We start from the raw sequence: 20,241 nt of genomic DNA on the forward strand, positions 1-20,241 counted from the left end.
ATGAAGGAGGGGGGATCGGAGGCGGAGACGAACCGTTAGAGACTCTGGACTCTGAGAAACAAACTGAGGGTTCTAGAGGGGAGGGGTGTGGGGGATGGGTTAGCCTGGTGATGGGCATTAAAGAGGGCACATAGTGAATGGAGCACTGGATGTTATACACAAACAATGAATCATGGAACACTACATCAAAAACTTATGATGTAATGTATGGTGATTAACATAACATAATAAAAAAATTTAAAAAAAAAACCCTCATCTATGAAAACTTCTTTGTCATCTCCTACCCTCTCCAAAGAGAATAATAACCCTTCCCCTTTAAAAAAAAATAAAAATAGGGCGCCTGGGTGGCTCAGTTGGTTGGGCGACTGCCTTCGGCTCAGGTCATGATCCTGGAGTCCCGGGATCGAGTCCCGCATCAGGCTCTGCTCGGCAGGGAGTCTGCTTCTCCCTCTGACCCTCCTCCCTCTCAAGCTCTCTGTCTCTCATTCTCTCTCTCAAATAAATAAATAAAATCTTTAAAAAAAAATAAATAAAAATAAATAAAAATAAATTAAAATTAAAATTAAAAATTACAGAAGCCCCAATGAGACTTGTTTATGTGAATTATATCTATTGTTATTTATCATGTCAGAAGTTAAAACTGAGGATTTTAAATAATATTTGTTTACTATTTCATTTAAGATACTACTAATAAAGTCATCATGTGTTCACATGTATTTTTTTCTAAGAAAGTAGATGTGTTTTCCAAAACAAAGTATTTTAGTGGGATGAGTGGCATTGTTTTACATTTTGCAAATCTCCTTAATGTCTGACTTAATAGCAGACAGCTGGATTCTCATATAGGCTTCTGCACTCAGTCTGGTTAGACTGATGAAAATTTGGCCTCACACAGATATACAATTGGAAAAAAAAAGTGTTTTAATATGCTTTTTACATAATTAAGGCTATTTTTCTCTGATACTACACAAGAATTTGACAAGTGATAGTTTCTTTTTTTTTCTTTTTTTTTTTTTAAGATTTTATTTATTTGTGAGAGAGACAATGAGAGACAGAGAGCATGAGAGGGAGGAGGGTCAGAGGGAGAAGCAGACTCCCTGCTGAGCAGGGAGCCTGATGTGGGACTCGATCCTGGGACTCCGGGATCATGACCTGAGCCGAAAGCAGTTGCTTAACCAACTGAGCCACCCAGGCACCCGACAAGTGATAGTTTCTTAAAGGTTAGCCACAATATGGAATCTGAAACCATATCAATTAACTTTTTATTTTGTGTTACAATAAAATCTTTCTTGTACTTTGAGTGGATCTTTAGCCGTTGTGTGATTTTGTATCATACTGCATTGGTCATTTGAAAAATACTGGTTCACTCAGTTAGGCAGATCTGCCAAAAGTTAACACTTCATTGTACAACATCAAAATATCATATATATTAATGTCACTACCTTCTCATCAGAAAAGCCTTTAAGTATTGGGAGGCTGTCAGGCTTGCAGTAAAAGATGTAAGTTTTCCCAAATTATAATTTTTGCTTGATGGTGAAAAAGTTTTGAATTTATTTTTAACTATTTTTTAAAGATTTATTTATTTTTTGAGAGAGCGAAAGGGAGAGCGAGTGAGGGCAGGGGCAGAGGGAGAGTGAGAGGAAGAGAATCTCAAGCAGACTTCCTGCTCAGCGCAGAGCCTGACACAGGGCTTGATCTCAGAACTCTGAGATCATGACCTGAGCCTAAATCAAGAGTTGGATGTTCAATCGACTGAGCCACCCAGGCACCCCAAGTTTTTTGAAAGAGATTGTAGAGAATTGGTATAATTTCTTCCTTAAATGTTTGATAGAATTCACCAGCAAACCCATCTGGGCCTGGTTCTTTCTGTTTTGGAAAGATGTTAATTATTGACTCAATTTCTTTAATAGATACAGGCCTATTCAGATCATGTGTTTTTTTCTTGTGTGTGAGTTATGGCAGATTATTTCTTCCAAGGAATCGGTCCGTTTACCTAGATTATCAAATCTGTGTGCATAGGGTTGTCCATAGTATTCCTATGGGCATTCCTAAGTGGGTTTCATTTCAATTTCCATGGGATCTGTAGTGATGTCCCCTTTCATTTCTGATGTTAATAATTTGTGTCCTCTCTCTTTTTTTCTTAGCCTGGCTAGAGGCTTATAGAGGTTTTTGATCCTTCCAAAGAACTAGCTTTTGGTTTTGTTGATTTTCTCTATTGATTTCCTGTTTTCAATTTCATTGATTTCTGCTCTAATTTGTATTATTTCTTTTCTTCTGCTTACTTGGGATTTAATTTGCTCTTCTTTTTCTAGTTCCCTAAAGCAAAAACTTAGATTATTGACTTTAGAACTTTCTTCTTTTTTAATATATGCATTCAGTGCTCTAAATTTCCCTCTAAGCAGTACTTTCACTGCATCCCACAGATTCTATTAAGTTGTATTTTTATTTTCATTTAATTTTCTTTGACCCATGTGTGAATTAGAGCATGTGGTCTAATCTCCAAGTATTTGGGGGATTTTCCAGTTATCTTTCTGTTATTGATTTCTAGTTTCATTTCACTGTGGCATGAGAACAGACATTGTATGATTTCCTTTCTTTTAAATTTGTTAAGTTGTATTTATGGCCCAGAATATGGTCTATTTTGGTGAATGTTCCACATAAGCTTAAGAAGAATGTGTTGTCTGCTGTTGTTGGATGAAGGAGTCTGCCTATGTCAATTATATCCTGCTGATTGATGCTGTTGTTAAGTTCTACCGTGTCCTTACTGATTTTCTGCCTGCTGGATGTGTCCATTTCTGAAAGAGGGGTGTTGAAGTCTTCAAGTGTGATAGTAGATTCATCCATTTGTCCGGCAGATCTATCAGGTTTTGCCTCATATAATTTGATGCCCTGTTGTTAGGCACATACATGTTAAGAACTGTTATGTCTTCTTTATCATTATGTAATGCCCTTCCTTATCCCTGATAACTTTTCTTACTTTGAAGTCTGCTGTGTCTGAAATTATATATAATCACTCCTGCTATATTAGTGTTGATTAGTGTTAGCATGATATATTTTTCTCCATCCATTTACTTCTAATCTTTATGCATCTTTATATTTAAAATGGGTTTCTTGGGGCACCTGGGTGGCTCAGTCGTTAAGCGTCTGCCTTTGGCTCAGGTCATGATCCTAGGGTCCTGGGATTGAGCCCCGCATCGGGCTCCCTGCTCCACGGGAAGCTGCTTCTCCCTCTCCCACTCCCCCTGCTGGTGTTCCCTCTCTTGCTGTGTCTCTCTCTGTCAAATAAATAAATAAAATCTTTAAAAAAAAAATGAATAAAATGGGTTTCTTGTAGAAAACATATACTATCAAGTCATGTTTTTTGATCCACTTTGACAATCTCTGTCTTTTAATTGATGCATTTAAACTATTGATATTCAAAGGATTATTTATATACTTGGATTAATATCTACCATATTCTTTACTGTGTTTTCTATTTGTTGCCCTTGTTCTTTGTTCCTGTTTTGGTCTTTCACTATTTTTCTGCCTTTTGTGGTTTTAATTTAGCTTTTTATGTGATTCCATTTTTTCCTTTCTTAGTATATCAGTTTTAGTTCTTTTTAAAATGTTTTTTAGTGATTGCCCTAGAGTTTGCAATATACATCTACAAATAATCCAGGTCCACTTTCAAATAACACTATACCACTTCATGAGTCTTGTTAAGTTCCTTATAATAGCAAAATAATCCCAATTCCTTCTTCCTATCCTTTATATTATTGACATTCATTTCATTTATATATGCATATATGATATATGCATAAGATATATACATAGCATACATAATCAAACACATTGTTGTTATTAGTATTTTGAACAAACTTTTATCTGTTAGATCAGTTAAGAATAAGAAAACGTCTTTATTTTTGTTTTACCTTCACTTATCGTTTCTTCAGTGCTCTTCCTTTCTTTATGGAGATCTGAGTTTCTGACCTATAATATTTTCCATCCCTCTATAGAACTTCTTTTAACATTTCATACAAGGCAGATCTACTAGCCACAAATTCCCTTAATTTTTGTTTGTCTGAGAAAGTATTTTTCCTTCATATTTTTTAATTGAAGTGTAGATGACATACAATATTATAATAGTTTCAAGTGTACAACATAGTCATTCATTTATATACACTACAAAGTGATCACAATAAATCTAGCTACCATCTGTCACTATGCAAAATTGTTATGATATCCTTAACTGTATTCCCTATATAAAATCATTAACTATATTCCCTAATGCATTGTATCCCTGTGTCTTATTTACTTTATTACTAGAAGTGAGCACCTTTTAATTCCCATGCCTTATTTTGCTCATCTCTCCACTCCCCTCCCTTCTGACAATCACCAGTTTGTGTCAATGAGTCTGTTTCTGTTTTGTTTTGTTTTGTTTTTCAGATTCCACATAGAAGTGAAATCATATGGTATTTGTCTTTGTTTGACTTATTTCACTAGGTTCATCCATGTTGTTGCAAATGGAAAGAGTTCATTCTTTTTATGACTGAGTAATATTCCATTATATATGAATGTTATATAATGGATGTATGAATATATATATTGGAAATATATTGAATATATATACTGGATATGAATATATATAATATCCAATATCCATATATATAATATCCAATATATATAATATATATATAATATCACATCTTCTTTATCTGTTTAGCTGTTGGTGGCCACTTGGGCTGCTTCCATATCTTGGCTATTGTAAATAATGCTGCAGTGAACATAGAGATGTATATATTTCTTTGAATTGGTGTTTCATTTTCTTCAGGTAAATATTCAGAAGTGGAATTGCTGGATCATATGGTAGTTCTCTATTTTGTTTTTTGAGGAACCTCTATACTGTTTTCCATAGTGGTTGCACCAGTTTGCATTCCCACCAACAGTGCACAAGGGTTCCCCTTTCTCCACATCCTCACCAACACTTGTTATTTCTTGTCTTTTGATACTAGCCATTCTAACAGGTGTGAGGTGATATCTCATTGGGTTTTGATTTGCATTCCTCTCCTTCACTGTTTTTTTTTAAAGATTTTAGTTATTTATTTGAGAGAGAGAGTACAAACTGGGGAGAGAGGCAGAGGGAGAGGGAGAAGCAGACTCCCCACTGAGCAGGGAGCCCGATGTGGGGCTTGATCCCAGGACCCTGGGATCATGACCTGAGCCAAAGGCAGACGCTTAACCTACTGAGCCACCCAGGCACCTCCCTCTCCTTCACTTTTAAAGGTTAATTTTTCGGGATACAGAATTCTAGGTTGGTGACTTTTTTCTCTCAACACTTTAAATATTTTACTCCACTCTGTATTGCTGGCATGGTTTCTGAAGAAAAGCTAGATGTAATTCTTATCTTTGTTCCTCTATAGGGAAGGTGTTTTTTTTTTCTCCCCTGACTTCTTTCACAATTTTTTCTTTATCTTTGATTTTCTATAATTTGAAAGTGGCATGCCTAGGTGTAGTTTGGTTTCTTTTTGTTTGTTTGTTTTCTGTTCCTTTGTTTTTGTTTTTAAGATTTTATTTATTTATTTGAGAGAGAGAGAGACAGAGAGACAGAGAAGGCAACAGAGATAGTGAGAGAGAGCATGAGTGGGGAGAAGAGGAAGAAGCAGGCTCCCCACCAAGCAGGGAGCCCAACTGGGGCTTGATCCCAGAACCGTGGGATCATGACCTGAGCCGAAGGCAACCGCTTAACAGACTGAGCCACCCAGGCGCCCCTTCTGTTCCTTTGTTTTACATTTATCCTGCTTGGTGTTCTCTAAGCTTCTTGGATCTGTGGTTTGGTGTCTGACATTAATCTGGGGAAATTCTCAGTCGTTATTTTTTCAAATACTTCTATTCCTTTCTCTCTTTCTTCTCCTTCTGGTATTCCCATTATGCATATGTTACCCGTTTTGTGGTTGTCTTACAGTCCTTGGATATTCTATTCTGTTTTGTTCTGTCTTTGTTCTCTTTGCTTTTGGGGTTTTTAAAAAAAAGGTTTTATTTATTTTAGAGAGAGAGAGCATGCACACATATGTGCAAGAGTGGGAGGGGGAGGGAGGGGAAAAAACCTTGAACAGACTCCATGCTCTGTGTAGAGCCCAACATGGGGCTCGATCTCACAACCCTGAGATCATGACCTGAGCTGAAACCAAGAGTCGGACTCTTGACTGACTGAGCCACCCAGGCACCCCTGCTTTTTGGTCTTTGAGGATTCTATTGCTATATCCTCTAGCTTAGAGATTCTTTCATCAGCTGTGTCCAGTCTACTAATAATCCTGTCAAAACCATTCTTCATTTCTGTTATTGTTTTTTCTCTTTAGCATTCTTTTTGATTCCTTCTTAGGATTTCCATGTCTTTGCTTACATTGCCAGTCTTTTCTTGAGTGCTGTTTTCTTTATCCATTATTAATAAATCATAGTTGTTTTAAATTCCCAGTCTGATAATTCCAACATCCTTGCCATGTCTTGTTTTGATGTTTGCTCTGTCTTTTCAAATTGTGTTTTTTGCCTTTTGGCATGCCTTGTAATTTTTTTCTTGATAGCTGGACATGATGTACTTGTTAAAAAGAGTTGCCATAAATAGGCTTTTAGTAATGTGATGGTAAGGTGTAGGGTGAGGAGAGGCATTCTACAATTCTATGATTAAGTCTCAATCTTTTAATGAGCCTATGCCTCTGGATGGTGAACTTCACAGGTGTTTCTGGTTTTTTGTTTTTTTTTTTTTAATCCCCCATTAGGTGGTGCAGGATGGCTAGAGTGGGCTAGAGTTGGGTATTTTCCTTCCCCAGGTGAGTTAGGCTCTGATAATACCCCAGCAGCTTAGGCTTTGGTTAACTAGTTTCTTCTTAGAGCAGGACTTGTTAAGAAGAACGGAGTGCCCTGGTGTATTTCAAAATGGTTCCTTTTCTCCTCTCCTTGCTGGAAGCCTGAGGGAATTTTTCTCTGATATTTACTATGGGAATCTGGTCAGGCTCCTGCAGGTAAATTTCATAATATTGTGGAGGCCTCCTTATGACCGGGTCTCCCTGAGTATTTTAGCTCTCAGAGTTTTCTGCACTAAGCTTCCAGCGCTTTGTCAATTACAATTCCAGTTTTCCTACCCCAGCACTGGGTCCCAAGGTGGTTTCTGCTTCTGATTCTCTGCTCTGCTGAGCTCTGACTCCCTATATTTGCCTGTCTTATCTCTCCAGTCTTGGTGACAGGGGTTTATCCTCTGTCCCTCTGTCCCTCTGTCCCTCTGTCCTTCCTTCTCTTATGGATCCAAGAAGAGTCGATTTTTCAGTCTGTTTAGCTTCTTGTTAGGATGGAGTGGCAACTTCTAAGTTCCTTATATGTGAAACTGGAAACGCTGATAGTGCAAATTTTATCATTGGCTACAGTGTCAGTTGTTTTCCTTGAAGTAATAGACTCATTTTGTTCCTTTTAAAGAAAATGCCTGCCAAATACTCAAGTGTGAATAACATTAGTTTGTCTGTCAGTCTTTTGTATAAAAATAATGTTTCATGAAAAAAGTGCCTGCTTCATCTCAGCTCAGTCATGCATGGGCTCTTCCTCTAGACGATCATCATACTTCAGTATGTAACAGAAGTACTTTATGCATACTTTTCATTTCATCACTCATAATGTTAAAAAAGACATGTCGTCAAGGGTCAAGATTTACTAAAATTATTTTGTACTGCTTCTTCAAGTTCCTTCTTAAATGAAACTGGATTTTTAATTTTTTTATTTTATTTTTTAAAAGATTTTATTTATTTATTTGAGCAATAGAGAGTGGGGGGGGGTGGGGAGGAGCAGAGGGAGAGGGACAGGCAGACTCCACACCGAGTGCAACTCCGAGATCATGACCCGAGCTGAAACCAAGAGTCAGACTCCCAAATGACTGGACCACACAGGCACTCCTGAAACAGGATTTTTAAAAAAGTGGGAGTGCTTAGCAGTGAAAAATAAAATGATTACCATCTCAGAGTTTGGTGCCACAGCCCTGACTCATGCCATTGCTTGAGGATAAACCATGAATTTCAACAATGTCATTCAACACTGGGACTGTTTCAGCACTACTCATGTTTCTCTCCCAAAGCTCTCACTTACAGATCTTCTTCAATGATTAGTTGGTGCCGATACTGGATAAACATAAGCAAAACAGCAAATCCAGTTCATGTCTGTAGATTTGTCTATTTGAAAGGCAAAAACAATTCCACTGAGGCGACAGTAAGCCCCCATCTCTATGTTTGCAGCTAAATCTTTAGTTTCTTTCATTGGAAGGCGGCATAATTCCCTCTACTGACTCTTTATCCAGTAGGCATTCGGCAATGTCAACTCTACAATGTTGTTGTTTTTTCAGCAATACCACCAATTCTTTTTTTCAAGTTTTTATTTAAGTTCCAGTTAGTTAACATACAGTGTAATATTAGTTTCAGGTGTACAATATAGCGATTCATCACTTCCATACAATACCCGGTGCTCATCCCGACAAGTGCCCTCCTTTATCCCCATCACCTGTTTCACCCATCCCCCTACCCACCTCCCCTCTGGTGACCATCAGTTTGTTCTCTGTAGTTAAGAGTCATTTCTTGGTTTGTATCTCTTTCTCTCTCTTTTCCCCTTTGTTCATTTGTTTTGTTTCTTAAATTCCAAGTATGAGTGAAATTATATGGCATTTGTCATTCTCTGACTTATTTCGCTTAGCATTTTACTGTCTAGCTCTATACATGTTGTTGCAAATGGCAAGATTTTGTTCTTTTTGATGGCTGGCTAATTTTTCATTGTGTATATATACCACATCATCTTTATCTATTCATCGGTCGATGGACACCTGGGCTGTTTCCATGATTTGGCTATTGTAGATAATGCTGCTATAAATATCAGGGTGCATGTATCCCTTGGAATTAGTATTTTTGTATTCTTTGGGTAAATACCTAGAAGGATCATGGGGTAGTTCTATTTTTAATTTTTTGAGGAACCTCCATACTGCTTTCCAGAGTGGCTACACCAGTTTGCATTCCCAGCAACAGTGCACAAGGGTTCCCCTTTCTCCACATCCTCACCAACACCTGTTGTTTCTTTTGTTGTTGATTTTAGCCATTATGACATGTGTGAGGTGATATCGTGGTTTTGATTTGTATTTCCCTGATGATGAATGATGTTGAGCATCTTTTTGTGTGTCTGTTGGCCAGCTATATATCTTCTTTGGAAAAATATCTGTTCATGTCGGGCGCCTGGGTGGCTCAGTCGTTAAGCGTCTGCCTTCGACTCAGGTCATGATCCCAGAGTCCTGGGATCGAGTCCCACGTCGGGCTCCCTGCTTGGCGGGAAGCCTGCTTCTCCCTCTCCCACTCCCCCTGCTTGTGTTCCTGCTCTCGCTATCTCTCTCTCTGTCAAATAAATAAATAAAATCTTTAAAAAAAAATATCTATTCATGTCTTCTGCCCATTTTTAAATTGGATTATTTGGTTTTTGGGTGTTGAGCTTGATAAGTTCTTTATTTATTTTGGATACTAACCCTTTATCAGATATGTCATTTGCAATTATCTTCTCCCATTCCTTGATTGTTTCCTTCGCTGTGCAGAAGCTTTTTATTTTGATGTAGTTCCAATAGTTTATTTTTGCTTTTGTTCCCCTTGCCTCAGGAGACATATCTAGGTCTAAAGATGCTAAAAGGTGTTAAACTGACCTATCAGAGTTCTCTGAATCACAGAAAGGTAGAACCTACACAGTAGATTGCAACCATAATTAAGAAACAAGAATATGACAAAAAGCTATCATTCCTTTGGCTGTATAGACACTAATAATTTATCTTACTGTGTCTGATGCAACAGAACATTTCAGAATAGCACTATAGTGTGACCTAAGGTATAGTGTCATCTTGAAATCAATTATTCAGAGTTTAAAGAAAAAGGAATTAAATATTTAAAAGTAGATGTTATGAGCTATGTAAAAGTCAAAATTGTTTGTTATGGTTTTTTCAGAATAGAAATGGAAAAGCCATTAAAGCATCGTGTGGGGCATGGTATTATAGTAGATGAAGAAGCACACACAACAGTGGAGAAATTAATGAACATTGCAGAGTTGGAAAGAATACCCAATGGGGATATTGTTGAAGGCAGTCTCTTAAACAAATGGTGCTGGGAAAACTGGACAGCTACATGCAAAAGAATGAAACTGGACCACTTTCCTACACCATACACAAAAATAAACTCAAAATGGATTAAAGACCTAAATGTGAGACCTGAAACCATAAAAATCCTAGAGGAGAACACAGTAACCTCTTTGACATTGGTGGTAGAAACTTCTTTCTAGACACAAAACTTTTAGATTTCAAAGTAACAATTTATTAAATGAGAATGAGATAACAAAGATTATAGTAGGTCTAATAGTAGCACTAAATACTGAGAATAAATTAACCTCTGAAAAGTGCATGTATTTGTCCCCTAAACCAGCTATTTTAGAAACTTTTAGAATGCACAAACACATATTCCAGGGCAAAGATTTCATTACACATTATGTAGCCTCTGGAAAATCCCTTTATATATTTCTGAGGGAATAAGAGTGGAAAGGGCAAACAAAGTCTTAGTATTATTATGGAGCTAGGTTTGACCTCTAGAACTTCCTGAGATGGTCTCAGAGAACTACAGTTAGAGGGGATGAATCCGGGGGAGGTCAAAACTGGAGCTTGGGAGACCAATTAAGAGGATGTTGGGATAATCTATGTGGCATTGGCTTTCCAATCTGCGTGTGTATCAGAATCCCCTGGAGGGCTTGTTAAACCAAATGGCTGGACCCTACTCCCCATCTTTCTGCTTCAGTAGGTCTAAGGCTGGGCCTTAAAATTTGCATTTGTACGTAACAAGTTCCCAGGTGATACTGATGCTGTTCATTTGGGGGGGCCACACTTTGAGAACCACCACGCTGGGGCCTTGCGGCTCATCTCAGAACTCACTCTAGACTTACTGTATGTGAATCTACATGAATAAGACTCCCGGATGATTTGTATACTTATTGAAGTTTGAGAAGCACTGTTCTAAGAGACAGTTAATAGTATCCTAGACCTGAGGGTGAAGAAAAGCGCACAGGGTTAAAAGTTATTTATAAGAACAGAAAAAGCCCCAAACTTAAATGGCTGGACATAGGGAAATAAGAGAGAGGGTGAAATCAGATATGCTTTGGTTTCAGCTGAGTAAATAGGTGATTATTCCTTTCCACTGGGATAGGGGACGCAAGCAGAGGAGTGCATTTGGAGGAGTGGTATTTGAATTCGGTATTGAATGTTTTGGCTACATGAAGTTCTCTTTTAACCCCCACCATATTGGTCATATTGGCCGTATGTGATTAAGCAATACTGCCCTGGGTTCCCAGTCCTGGGAAGGGATTGGTATTGCGTAAGAAGTGTGAGGCACACGTGCAGGATTCTATTTTTCAACTCAGAATCCACTTGTGGCAAATATAAATCAGTAAAATGCCAAGTCCCTTCCACAAAAGGGTATTGAAAACATGTCTCCCGGGGTGCCTGTGTGGCTCAGTCGTTAAGCATCTGCCTTCGGCTCAGGTCATGATCTCAGGGTCCTGGGATCAAGCCCCGCATCGGGCTCCCTGCTCCGCGGGAAGCCTGCTTCTCCCTCTCCCCCTCCCCCTGCTTGTGTTCCCTCTCTCTTTTTTTTTTTTTAAGACTTTATTTATTTGCGAGAGAGAGAATGAGAGACAGAGAGCATGAAAGGGAGGAGTGTCAGAGGGAGAAGCCGACTCCCTGCTGAGCAGGGAGCCCGATGTGGGACTCGATCCCGGGACTCCAGGATCATGACCCGAGCCGAAGGCAGTCGCTTAACCAACTGAGCCACCCAGGCGCCCTTGTGTTCCCTCTCTTGCTGTGTCTCTCTCTGTCAAATAAATAAATAAAATCTTTAAAAAAAGAAAGAAAAAAAAAAAGAAACCTGTTTCCCAGCCCCATAGCATCCATCGCCATGCAGGTTAGAGACAGCGGGTAACCAGCAAAGATGATTTGTCACCGTCAGTAATTGGGGCCCTGAAGAACAGAAGGGGATATTCTAGGTATCCCAGAGCAAAGACAAGAGACTGTGATGGATGCGCAAGGAACACCGGCAGACTCACTGTGCTTCCCGTTCAGAGTTGGGACCCAATCTCATCAAACCCTTTTGCTGCCTTCCAAAAGTCCCCAGTTAAAGATCTCCTCCAAGTAGTACTTAGAGCTAGCAATGTACGTGACCAGCGGAGCCAGGATGCTGACACGCACGGCAGGCTGCAGAAGGTGAGCAGTCCCTACTTACAGAATGAATGAGTCGTATTTCTGTCTGGATGTGGCCGACTTTGCACGTTCACCCCCTAGTTTCTTTGCTCCTCACACAGCTGCTAGGCATGGCAGGCAGTGTTGTTATTTCCACTCTGCAGACGAGAAAGCTGAAGGAAATTAAAGGACTTGTGTAGAGTCACTGAAACAGGAAGAGAATGGGACTAGAACCCAGGTCTCCTGACTCCAAATTGTGTGCTCTTTTCGCTATAGTATAATGCTGTAGTTCCACTGAACAGCATACTGATCTGCAGGACAAGTTCCCCTTTTTTGGATTCCAGTTTATTTAAAGAGATGACTTGAGGGACACCTGGGTGGCTCAGTCGGTTAAGCATCTGCCTTCGGCTCAGGTCATGATCCCAGGGTCCTGGGATCGAGTCCCTCATCGGGCTCCTGCTCAGCGGGGAGCGTGCTTCTCCCTCTGTCTGCCACTCCCCCTGCTTGTGTTCTCTCTCTCTGACAAATAAATAAATAAATAAAATCTTTAAAGAAAAAATAAAGAGATGACTTGAATGGAAGGTTCACACAATGACACCTGATTTCCTAAAATAGCATGATTCATAATGCATTATAGTTTATTAGCAACTTTCATTTTAATGGTCAAGCAATTAATGATGAGTCACAGCCAAACGTCTGTGGCAGGAAAAAAAAAACACATTGTCACCAGGTCTGTTCATTATCCTCTGTGCCCTATATCCAGATCAATCAATAGTTAATTAATAATGATGTGCTTCCTGAAGTACAAGGTTATAAATTAATTTAATGCTCATATGCATATTTTTTGTAGGAAAAATGAGTGGAAAATGCCTGCCATGCCCATCTCATTGTAAGAAAATATATGTAATGATTACAAGCATATAATAAGAATGGTTTGCCCAGGCAAATGTTTGTTCATTTCTGTTAATCAGTATTCATTTGAGCTACTTTCATGCAGTTCGTGGAAGCAGTGCAATCAGTTGAGTAGTGTGGCAGATTTAAATCAGTAATAAAAGCCCTGGGGAAATTAACAAGACAAAACATTAACCACAGACTAAACATTAACATATATTAGCATTGTTATTATACCTGTAGAATTGTTAAATGAGCATGGTTACCACTATTAAAAAGTTTATGTTGTAGATCACATAATTTCAATGTATGTTTTGTTTTAAAACTTTTAAGATTTAATTAAATGAAACTGAACAACAGCGTAATAGACAATTCAACAGAATGAACTGAAGTTCATTATTTTATTTCCGCTGGAAACCTACAGAATTCCCATCCCACCCTATCCCCAAGCCCCCAAGGTATCCTAAAATAAATGTCACAGGTAATACTCCTCCAGAGCGGACCACAGGATCAGAGTTGGTATTTAAATTGCATAACCATAGAGGAAGTTTCATGTTTAATTCTTCGGGGTTCTGATGAATCCACTGATGACCCCAAACTAAATTTACACCAATTATTTAGCAACCATTCTCAGAAAAGCACTCTTTGGGGCCACGGTAATCAACTGGATTCTAGCAGAAAAGTTATTCCGTAATTAAATAAAACTGCAGAGATCCTCTAGAGCTCCTCAAGTCTTGGCGACCTCGGGAACAGCTCTTGAGAGGGAAGGAGATGTGCTGATCACCGAGTACCATTCTGTGAGACCTCCGTCTTCTTCCTCAAAGGCTGTCGAGTTTCCCAGGCAGTAGGGGGTGTCTGTGGCTCTTCTACGGGCTCACTAATGGGAACTTCTCTCTTTCTGTTTCTATTTCTCCCTCCCCTTCCTCCTCTTGTTATGGGCCATGTAAGTTAAAACACACACACACCCACACACCTCTTACTTATCTCTTGAGAAGGAAAACATTGGTGTGCCTGGTTGGCTCAGTCAGTAGAACCTGCAACTCTTGATCTTAGGGTTGTGAATTCAAGCCCCACGTTGGGCATAGAGTTTACTTCCTGAAAAAAAAAGAAAAAATGTAAAGCCTTTCCTTCATCTGTTTTTATTTTTTTTTTAATTTTTTTTTTTAAAGATTTTATTTATTTATTTGACAGAGAGAGACACAGTGAAAGAGGGAACACAAGCAGAGGGAGTGGGAGAGGGAGAAGCAGGCTCCCCGCAGAGCAGGGAGCCCGATGCGGGGCTCGATCCCAGGACCCTGGGACCATGACCTGAGCCGAAGGCAGACGCTTAACGACTGAGCCACTCAGGCGCCCCTCTGTTTTTATTTTTTTAATCTGTTTTTTAAAAACCAAGCACAAAAACAGATCTGTAGGGCTAGTTAAGAGTGGGAGAGAGTCAGAGATACTCTTTAATGTATTTGCATCTCTTCCCCCATTTTCTCATCTTTTAGGCTGTTGGAGCTAAAGGCTTAAACCTGTTGTATTTTTTGTAGCCCTAGGATCAACCAGGAATCTCCAGTTGGGGGAAACTATAAAGAATATAGTCGGGCCAGACATCAGACTAGACCTGGGTTAAATCGTAGGAATTACAGATTTTGTAGCCAATTCAAGAATCTGGCTTCAGCAGTCAGTCAAGGTCCAGGGACAGCCTGCAGCAAGCCACCTCGCCCACAGACCCGGACATCCAGTGCTTTAGGATGATTACTAATTCACTCTTACCTGGCAGGCCAAAGAGTTTAAATCACCCCACTAGAAACACTGCCTGAAACTTCGGTTAAAACTGGATGTCCGTTTTTGGCTTATCTTTAATAACTAGCCCTCCTTTAAAGTATGTTTTTTAATCCTTCGTAATAATTACTCTCCTCCAGTTATGGACGGGATGTCCACAGGACTACAAAGCTGGGCCACACTCAATACTGGGAAGCCCAGAGCCTGTTGTCTTGATTTCTGTCAAGAAATCAATGGCATAGGGGGAAAAATCAAAACCAAAAACTCAGGGCACCTGGCAGGCTCAGGTCGTGGAGCGGGTGACTCTTGACCTCAGGGTTGTAAGTTAGAGCCCCACGTTGTGTGTAGAGATTATTTAAAAATAAAATCTTTAAAAAATAAACTTAGGTTTTGGAGTTAAGCGGATGTGGGTTCAAGTCCTAGCTCTGCCCTCTACTACCATTATGACTTTGCTTCAGTTCCTTAGCCATTGTGAGCCTCAGGTTCCTTATCTCTAAAATGGGGTCAACAATACCAGGTCCGTATGCCTCAGAGGGTTGTAGAACTCATCATCAAGAACGGAGAATGGATGGAGAAGTTATTAGTAAGGCAGGAGGCTGGAATCAGTTATTATGTTACAAATGTGAGGTATTGGTATTATTGAGAAACTTACAACATAGACTTTCTCTGCTCAGTCACTCAGAGGGAGAAATCAAGTCTGAGTTTTTTGGTCACCTGAGAGTTTCCAGAACCAACAGCAAATGGGGCCTGAGAATCAGTATAGTTATATTTTAACCAATGGGGTATCTGCATTTCTTGACATGTCAGTTATGGGGTGCCTGTGTGAACTGCCTCAAACCAAATGCTTTGCATGGTTTCAAAATCTTTGGTAACATATTCTACTTGAAAAGTCATTTTCGGGTGCCTGGGTGGCTCAGATGGTTAAGCGTCTGCCTTCGGCTCAGGTCATGATCCCAGGGTCCTGGGATCAAGTCCCGCATCGGGCTCCCTGCTCCTTGGGAGCCTGCTTCTCCCTCTGCCTCTCTCTCTCTGTGTCTCTCATGAATAAATAAATAAAATCTTAAAAAAAAAAAAAAAAGAAAAGTCATTTTCAGGGGCACCTGGGTGGCTCAGTCGGTTGAGTATTGGCTCTTTATTTTAGCTCAGGTCATGATCTCAGGGTCGTAGGATCAAGCCCAGAGTGGGGCTCTATGCTCAGTGGGGAGTCTGCTTGTCCCTTTCCCTCTGCTCCTCTCCCCGCTCTTTCTCTCACTCTCAAATAAATAAAATCTTTTTTTAAAAAAAGTCATTTTCACCTTTTTTTTTCAGAGGAGTTCAGAATCAAATATGGCACTTCACATATCATATCTTCCTTTTTTGCATGAGACCCGAGTGACAGGTGGAGTGAAGCTGTGGGACCAGGTCAAAAGGAAGGCTTGTTATGGGTGACAGGTAGAAATGGGGTTGTAGGCCAGGTCTCTTGAGGCCCAGTCTACTGGGCTTTTCACCATACATGGCTGCCCTCGTGGTATAGTCTTCTCATGCATGTACAAAGCCAGTGCTCGGGACCCTGCTTAGAAAAGAATGGTCCTAGGGTTGCTAGGATGACCTTCTGACCATGGGTATGGTCAGAAGCCCTGCCTTCTGTTTTTTTTTTTTTTTAAGATTTATTTATTTATTTGAGAGAGAGAAAGCACACCGTAGGGAAGGGCAGAGGGAGAGGAGAGAAAATCCCAAGCAGACTCCACCACTGAGCACAGAGCCTGATGTGGGGCTCGATCCCATGACCCTGAGATCGTGACCTTAGCCAAAACCAAGAGTCAGGTGCCCAACCGACTGCACCCACCCCCCAGGCACCCCGAGGCCCTGCCTCCTTAGGTTTCAAGTCTTGTAACACCTCAGAGCACCATTGCTTTCCCTGCCATAGGTTCTGGCACATGAATAAATGCACCATTAGGAATCACAGTTTGTGGAAAACGAAAGGGTTTTCTATTCCAGGCCTACTGATAGAGACACTCGCCTGTCTAATAAATCCACTCACGCTAACTAAATTTCAAGATAGCGGCACCCTTGACCAGGTACATTAGTCAGTGGGAAGAAAGTGGATTGCACTTGTTGTTTAAGAGCCCCAAACTCTTGGGCAGTACTCGGAGTTCTAAAATGCCACTCGAGAGGCTGGTGCTTCTTCAGCAAGTGCGGCTCTAGAGTGAGACCCAGGCCTCCAGGCGTCGCCTGATGTTGCCCGAGTGTAATGCTGAAAGGACCTCTTTAATGTGAATACTGCGTTTCTTTGTAAATTATGTTTTCTTTTTGTGGCCACCTCTCAAAATGAGCTCATAATCTTCACCTGCAGCTCAGACAGTGTGGAGGTAAAAGATGTGGAGAGAAGAGCCCCAAGGGGGAGGGCCTACATTTGACAAATGCTTTGTATATGAGATGAATTTGCTTCATGGTAGATTTGTGGAAGAAAATACAGCCCATCTGATAAGATGTGGCAGATTTCAGATGGGGGTGGGTTGGGGGCATGGGCAGGACACCATTGTTTGCCCCTTACCCCACACGGAGACTTGGGGAGTCTGCCCGATAATGCCACATTGGGTGGCTTGGGAAGAAAAGTCACACTGGCTACATTCTCATTTGTTCTTAACCTTCCTACTTTTGCCTCGGCTGCACCCCCTTTCCAATAAAGTGGGGGGTTAGAAACTTTAAAGTCTTGCTGTGGCCCAATTAGTATTCACGGATACAAAGGGCAGACTTTCAATGCGGAGGCAGGTTTCACAGCTGTGGTTTGTGAGTAGACAAGCTACCATGAAAGATGTGTGAACGATTTTGATTTTGGTGCTGGCTTTGGAACAGGTGTCGGTCAAGAGAATGTGTCTCGTGCTCCTGAATGTGCCAAGAATACTTTGATCCTGGTGAAATAGATTCTCACACTGATGTATGTTCACGGAGTAATAAATAGAGATTTATGGAGTAGAGATCAAGGTTTGGGTCCACGAATGTTCCCCGGCTGTGTGACAAAGTAAACATGTATATGTCTATGAACATAATTTTAGGATGCACGGTCTGCCCTCAGTTATTTGTATCTGCCTTGTAAACTTTGGAAGTGATTAGAACCAAACTCCCCAGTCCAGCCAGGCAGCCCCCTCGCCTAAAGCACCGTCAATTCGGGTAAACTCAGAGAATACAGATTCTTCATTTGAAGTTAATATCTGCCCAAGTCAAATAGCATTTCATAAACACATCTGCAAAATTCAATATCCTACATTCCACAGGCAAGCGGAATATTTCAAAATGTCTGCACCTCTCATTTCCTTCCCATTAAGATCTACTACTGAGAATAGCTGGTCTGAATATCAGACTATAGGCGCTGTCTTTCATCAGTGGATATGATGCCACTACTGACTTAAGATTCTTTTTTTTTCTAATTCAAGAATTGATTTACATATGGAAAACTTTCCAAAGCTCTACAAGCCAAATGCCATTTTTGCTTTTAGAAAGACATAGATAGCTTCGTAAATGTTATGGGGGACATCTTGAGAAATCCAGAAATGGATGACCACACGCAGCCCATGGCCTGTCAGTAAAATGGTGTGCCAGGCCTGATACTAGGAGTTTCCTTCCATTCATTTTAATTAATTTGCCTTTACTGAGTGCCTAACAGCATGCAAAATTCAGTCTGAATTCCGTGGAGGTACAGAAGTACCAAAGATATAACCTCTGTCTTCACCAGGTATTTCTAATATTTTTCCTAAAGTATACAATCTATATATTCACCTTGGCTATGTTGGCTATGTTTTTGAGGACTGGGAGTTCCTTTAAAAAAAAAAAAAGAGAGAGAGAGAGAGTATAAGCAACTGGAAACTAAGCATCATCTTCTAGGGAGGTGATATTGTGTAAGCTTTGAAGTCAGACAATGAATCCACTGCATATTTGCCACAAGCAAGTAACTTAACCTCCCCAAACCTCAGTTTCTTCACCTCTAAAATGGGAGTGATGACATTTAGCTTAGTGTCTGGCATAAGGGAGACGTGTTAATACATACTTCTTTATATAGAAGTTCATTTTAGGCTTTTGTCTGAAAATGCAAAAATAGAAACCTACAAATAATTGAACCACATCATTTAGAATTGAGATAAGAAAGCTGATGCCATCTTTTAATCATTGCCACATGAGTGTCAGAGAACTAAGCTTTCGAGGGAGGCATCCAACAAGTACTTTTGAATGAACAAGTGAACGGACAGAGAAACGAAGGAAGGAACGGAAGAGGAAGGAAGGGCGGAGGGAGGGAAAGAGCGAGGGAGGAGAGGAGATAGGCTTTCTTGAGCACCTGTGTCCTTTAGTACTCTTGGCCCTGGACTTATTCAATGATAATGTGATTCAGAGCTGACCACACTGGCGATTGATTCGTTGGCTTGCCTTCTTCCTTCCCTTGGGCGTTTTTACAAAAGCCAGATGAGCAACTACATTGGCATTTTTCAGAATACTCTACCCTGGGTCTTCTGACAGAACTCTCTGCATGGAAGGCTGCTCTATTAACAGGCTACTCTCCGCATCTCTCACACCCCCTCACCTCCCGCACGGGTTCTTTCTAAACTTTGTAATTCCCATTTGCGAACTTCTTCATTCGTATAAATACCAAGGGCCATTGACAGGTATCAATAGCTTAAGTCTTGTGTAGAGGGTCCTCTCAAATGTGCAGTTCACCATAGAGGAAAAGCATTTTTCATCTTAGGAAACCTTTGAATAGTCTGTGCTCAGAGTCCCCCCCCCTCCGACCCCCACCAGTCTTCAGCCTTCTTTTTCACAGATGGCTCTTTGCCTTAGAAGCCTATCACCTTTTTCGACTCCAGTAATAGCTTCGTTCTGCTCTTTAAAAAGAAATTGGGGGAAGACATTGAAGTGCATTTCAGAATTTGTTTCTACTATCATATCTGTGAAAGTATCATATAATTATATTGCATTTCTTTTTCAGATTGGCAAGTTATGCGCCCAGTCTCAACAACGCCAATATAGATCTGCTTATTATCCTGAAGATCTGTTTATTGACAAGAAGGTATTAAAAGTTGCTCATGTAGAACATGAAGAAACCTTATCCAGCCGAAGGAGGTGAGAGGGTTTTTTTTCTCTATTTCAGCGTACAATTAGCAATTGTGTTGTAAGGTCAAAAATCTTTGGAGTGAAGCTTCTTAAACACGCACTATTTTGTTCTTTTGAGTAGAGTTTGATTAAATTCTACCATTTGTCAATGCTAAAGAAGAAAGGTATCATATTATATCTAAGCCATATTTAAATGTAAAGTTACCCTATGTAGATATCCAGCAGAGCAAAACAAGGTGGAATGGACTTCTCTATTC

General features: G+C 40.2%; 1 protein-coding gene across 1 annotated transcript in view; it reads left to right on the forward strand.

Moving 5' to 3' along the window:
• Positions 1–20,241, forward strand: part of GPC3 (glypican 3) — a 409,440-nt gene that overhangs the window by 252,696 nt on the left and 136,503 nt on the right. The window contains exon 4 of the mRNA XM_081808236.1: positions 19,860–19,993. Within this exon, the coding sequence (XP_081664362.1) occupies positions 19,860–19,993 (134 nt within the window). The remainder of the gene's footprint in view (positions 1–19,859; positions 19,994–20,241) is intronic.

Source organism: Leptonychotes weddellii, chromosome X, assembly GCF_054177405.1.
Source record: "Leptonychotes weddellii isolate Sample4059 chromosome X, ASM5417740v2, whole genome shotgun sequence".
Classification (NCBI taxonomy): domain Eukaryota; kingdom Metazoa; phylum Chordata; class Mammalia; order Carnivora; family Phocidae; genus Leptonychotes; species Leptonychotes weddellii.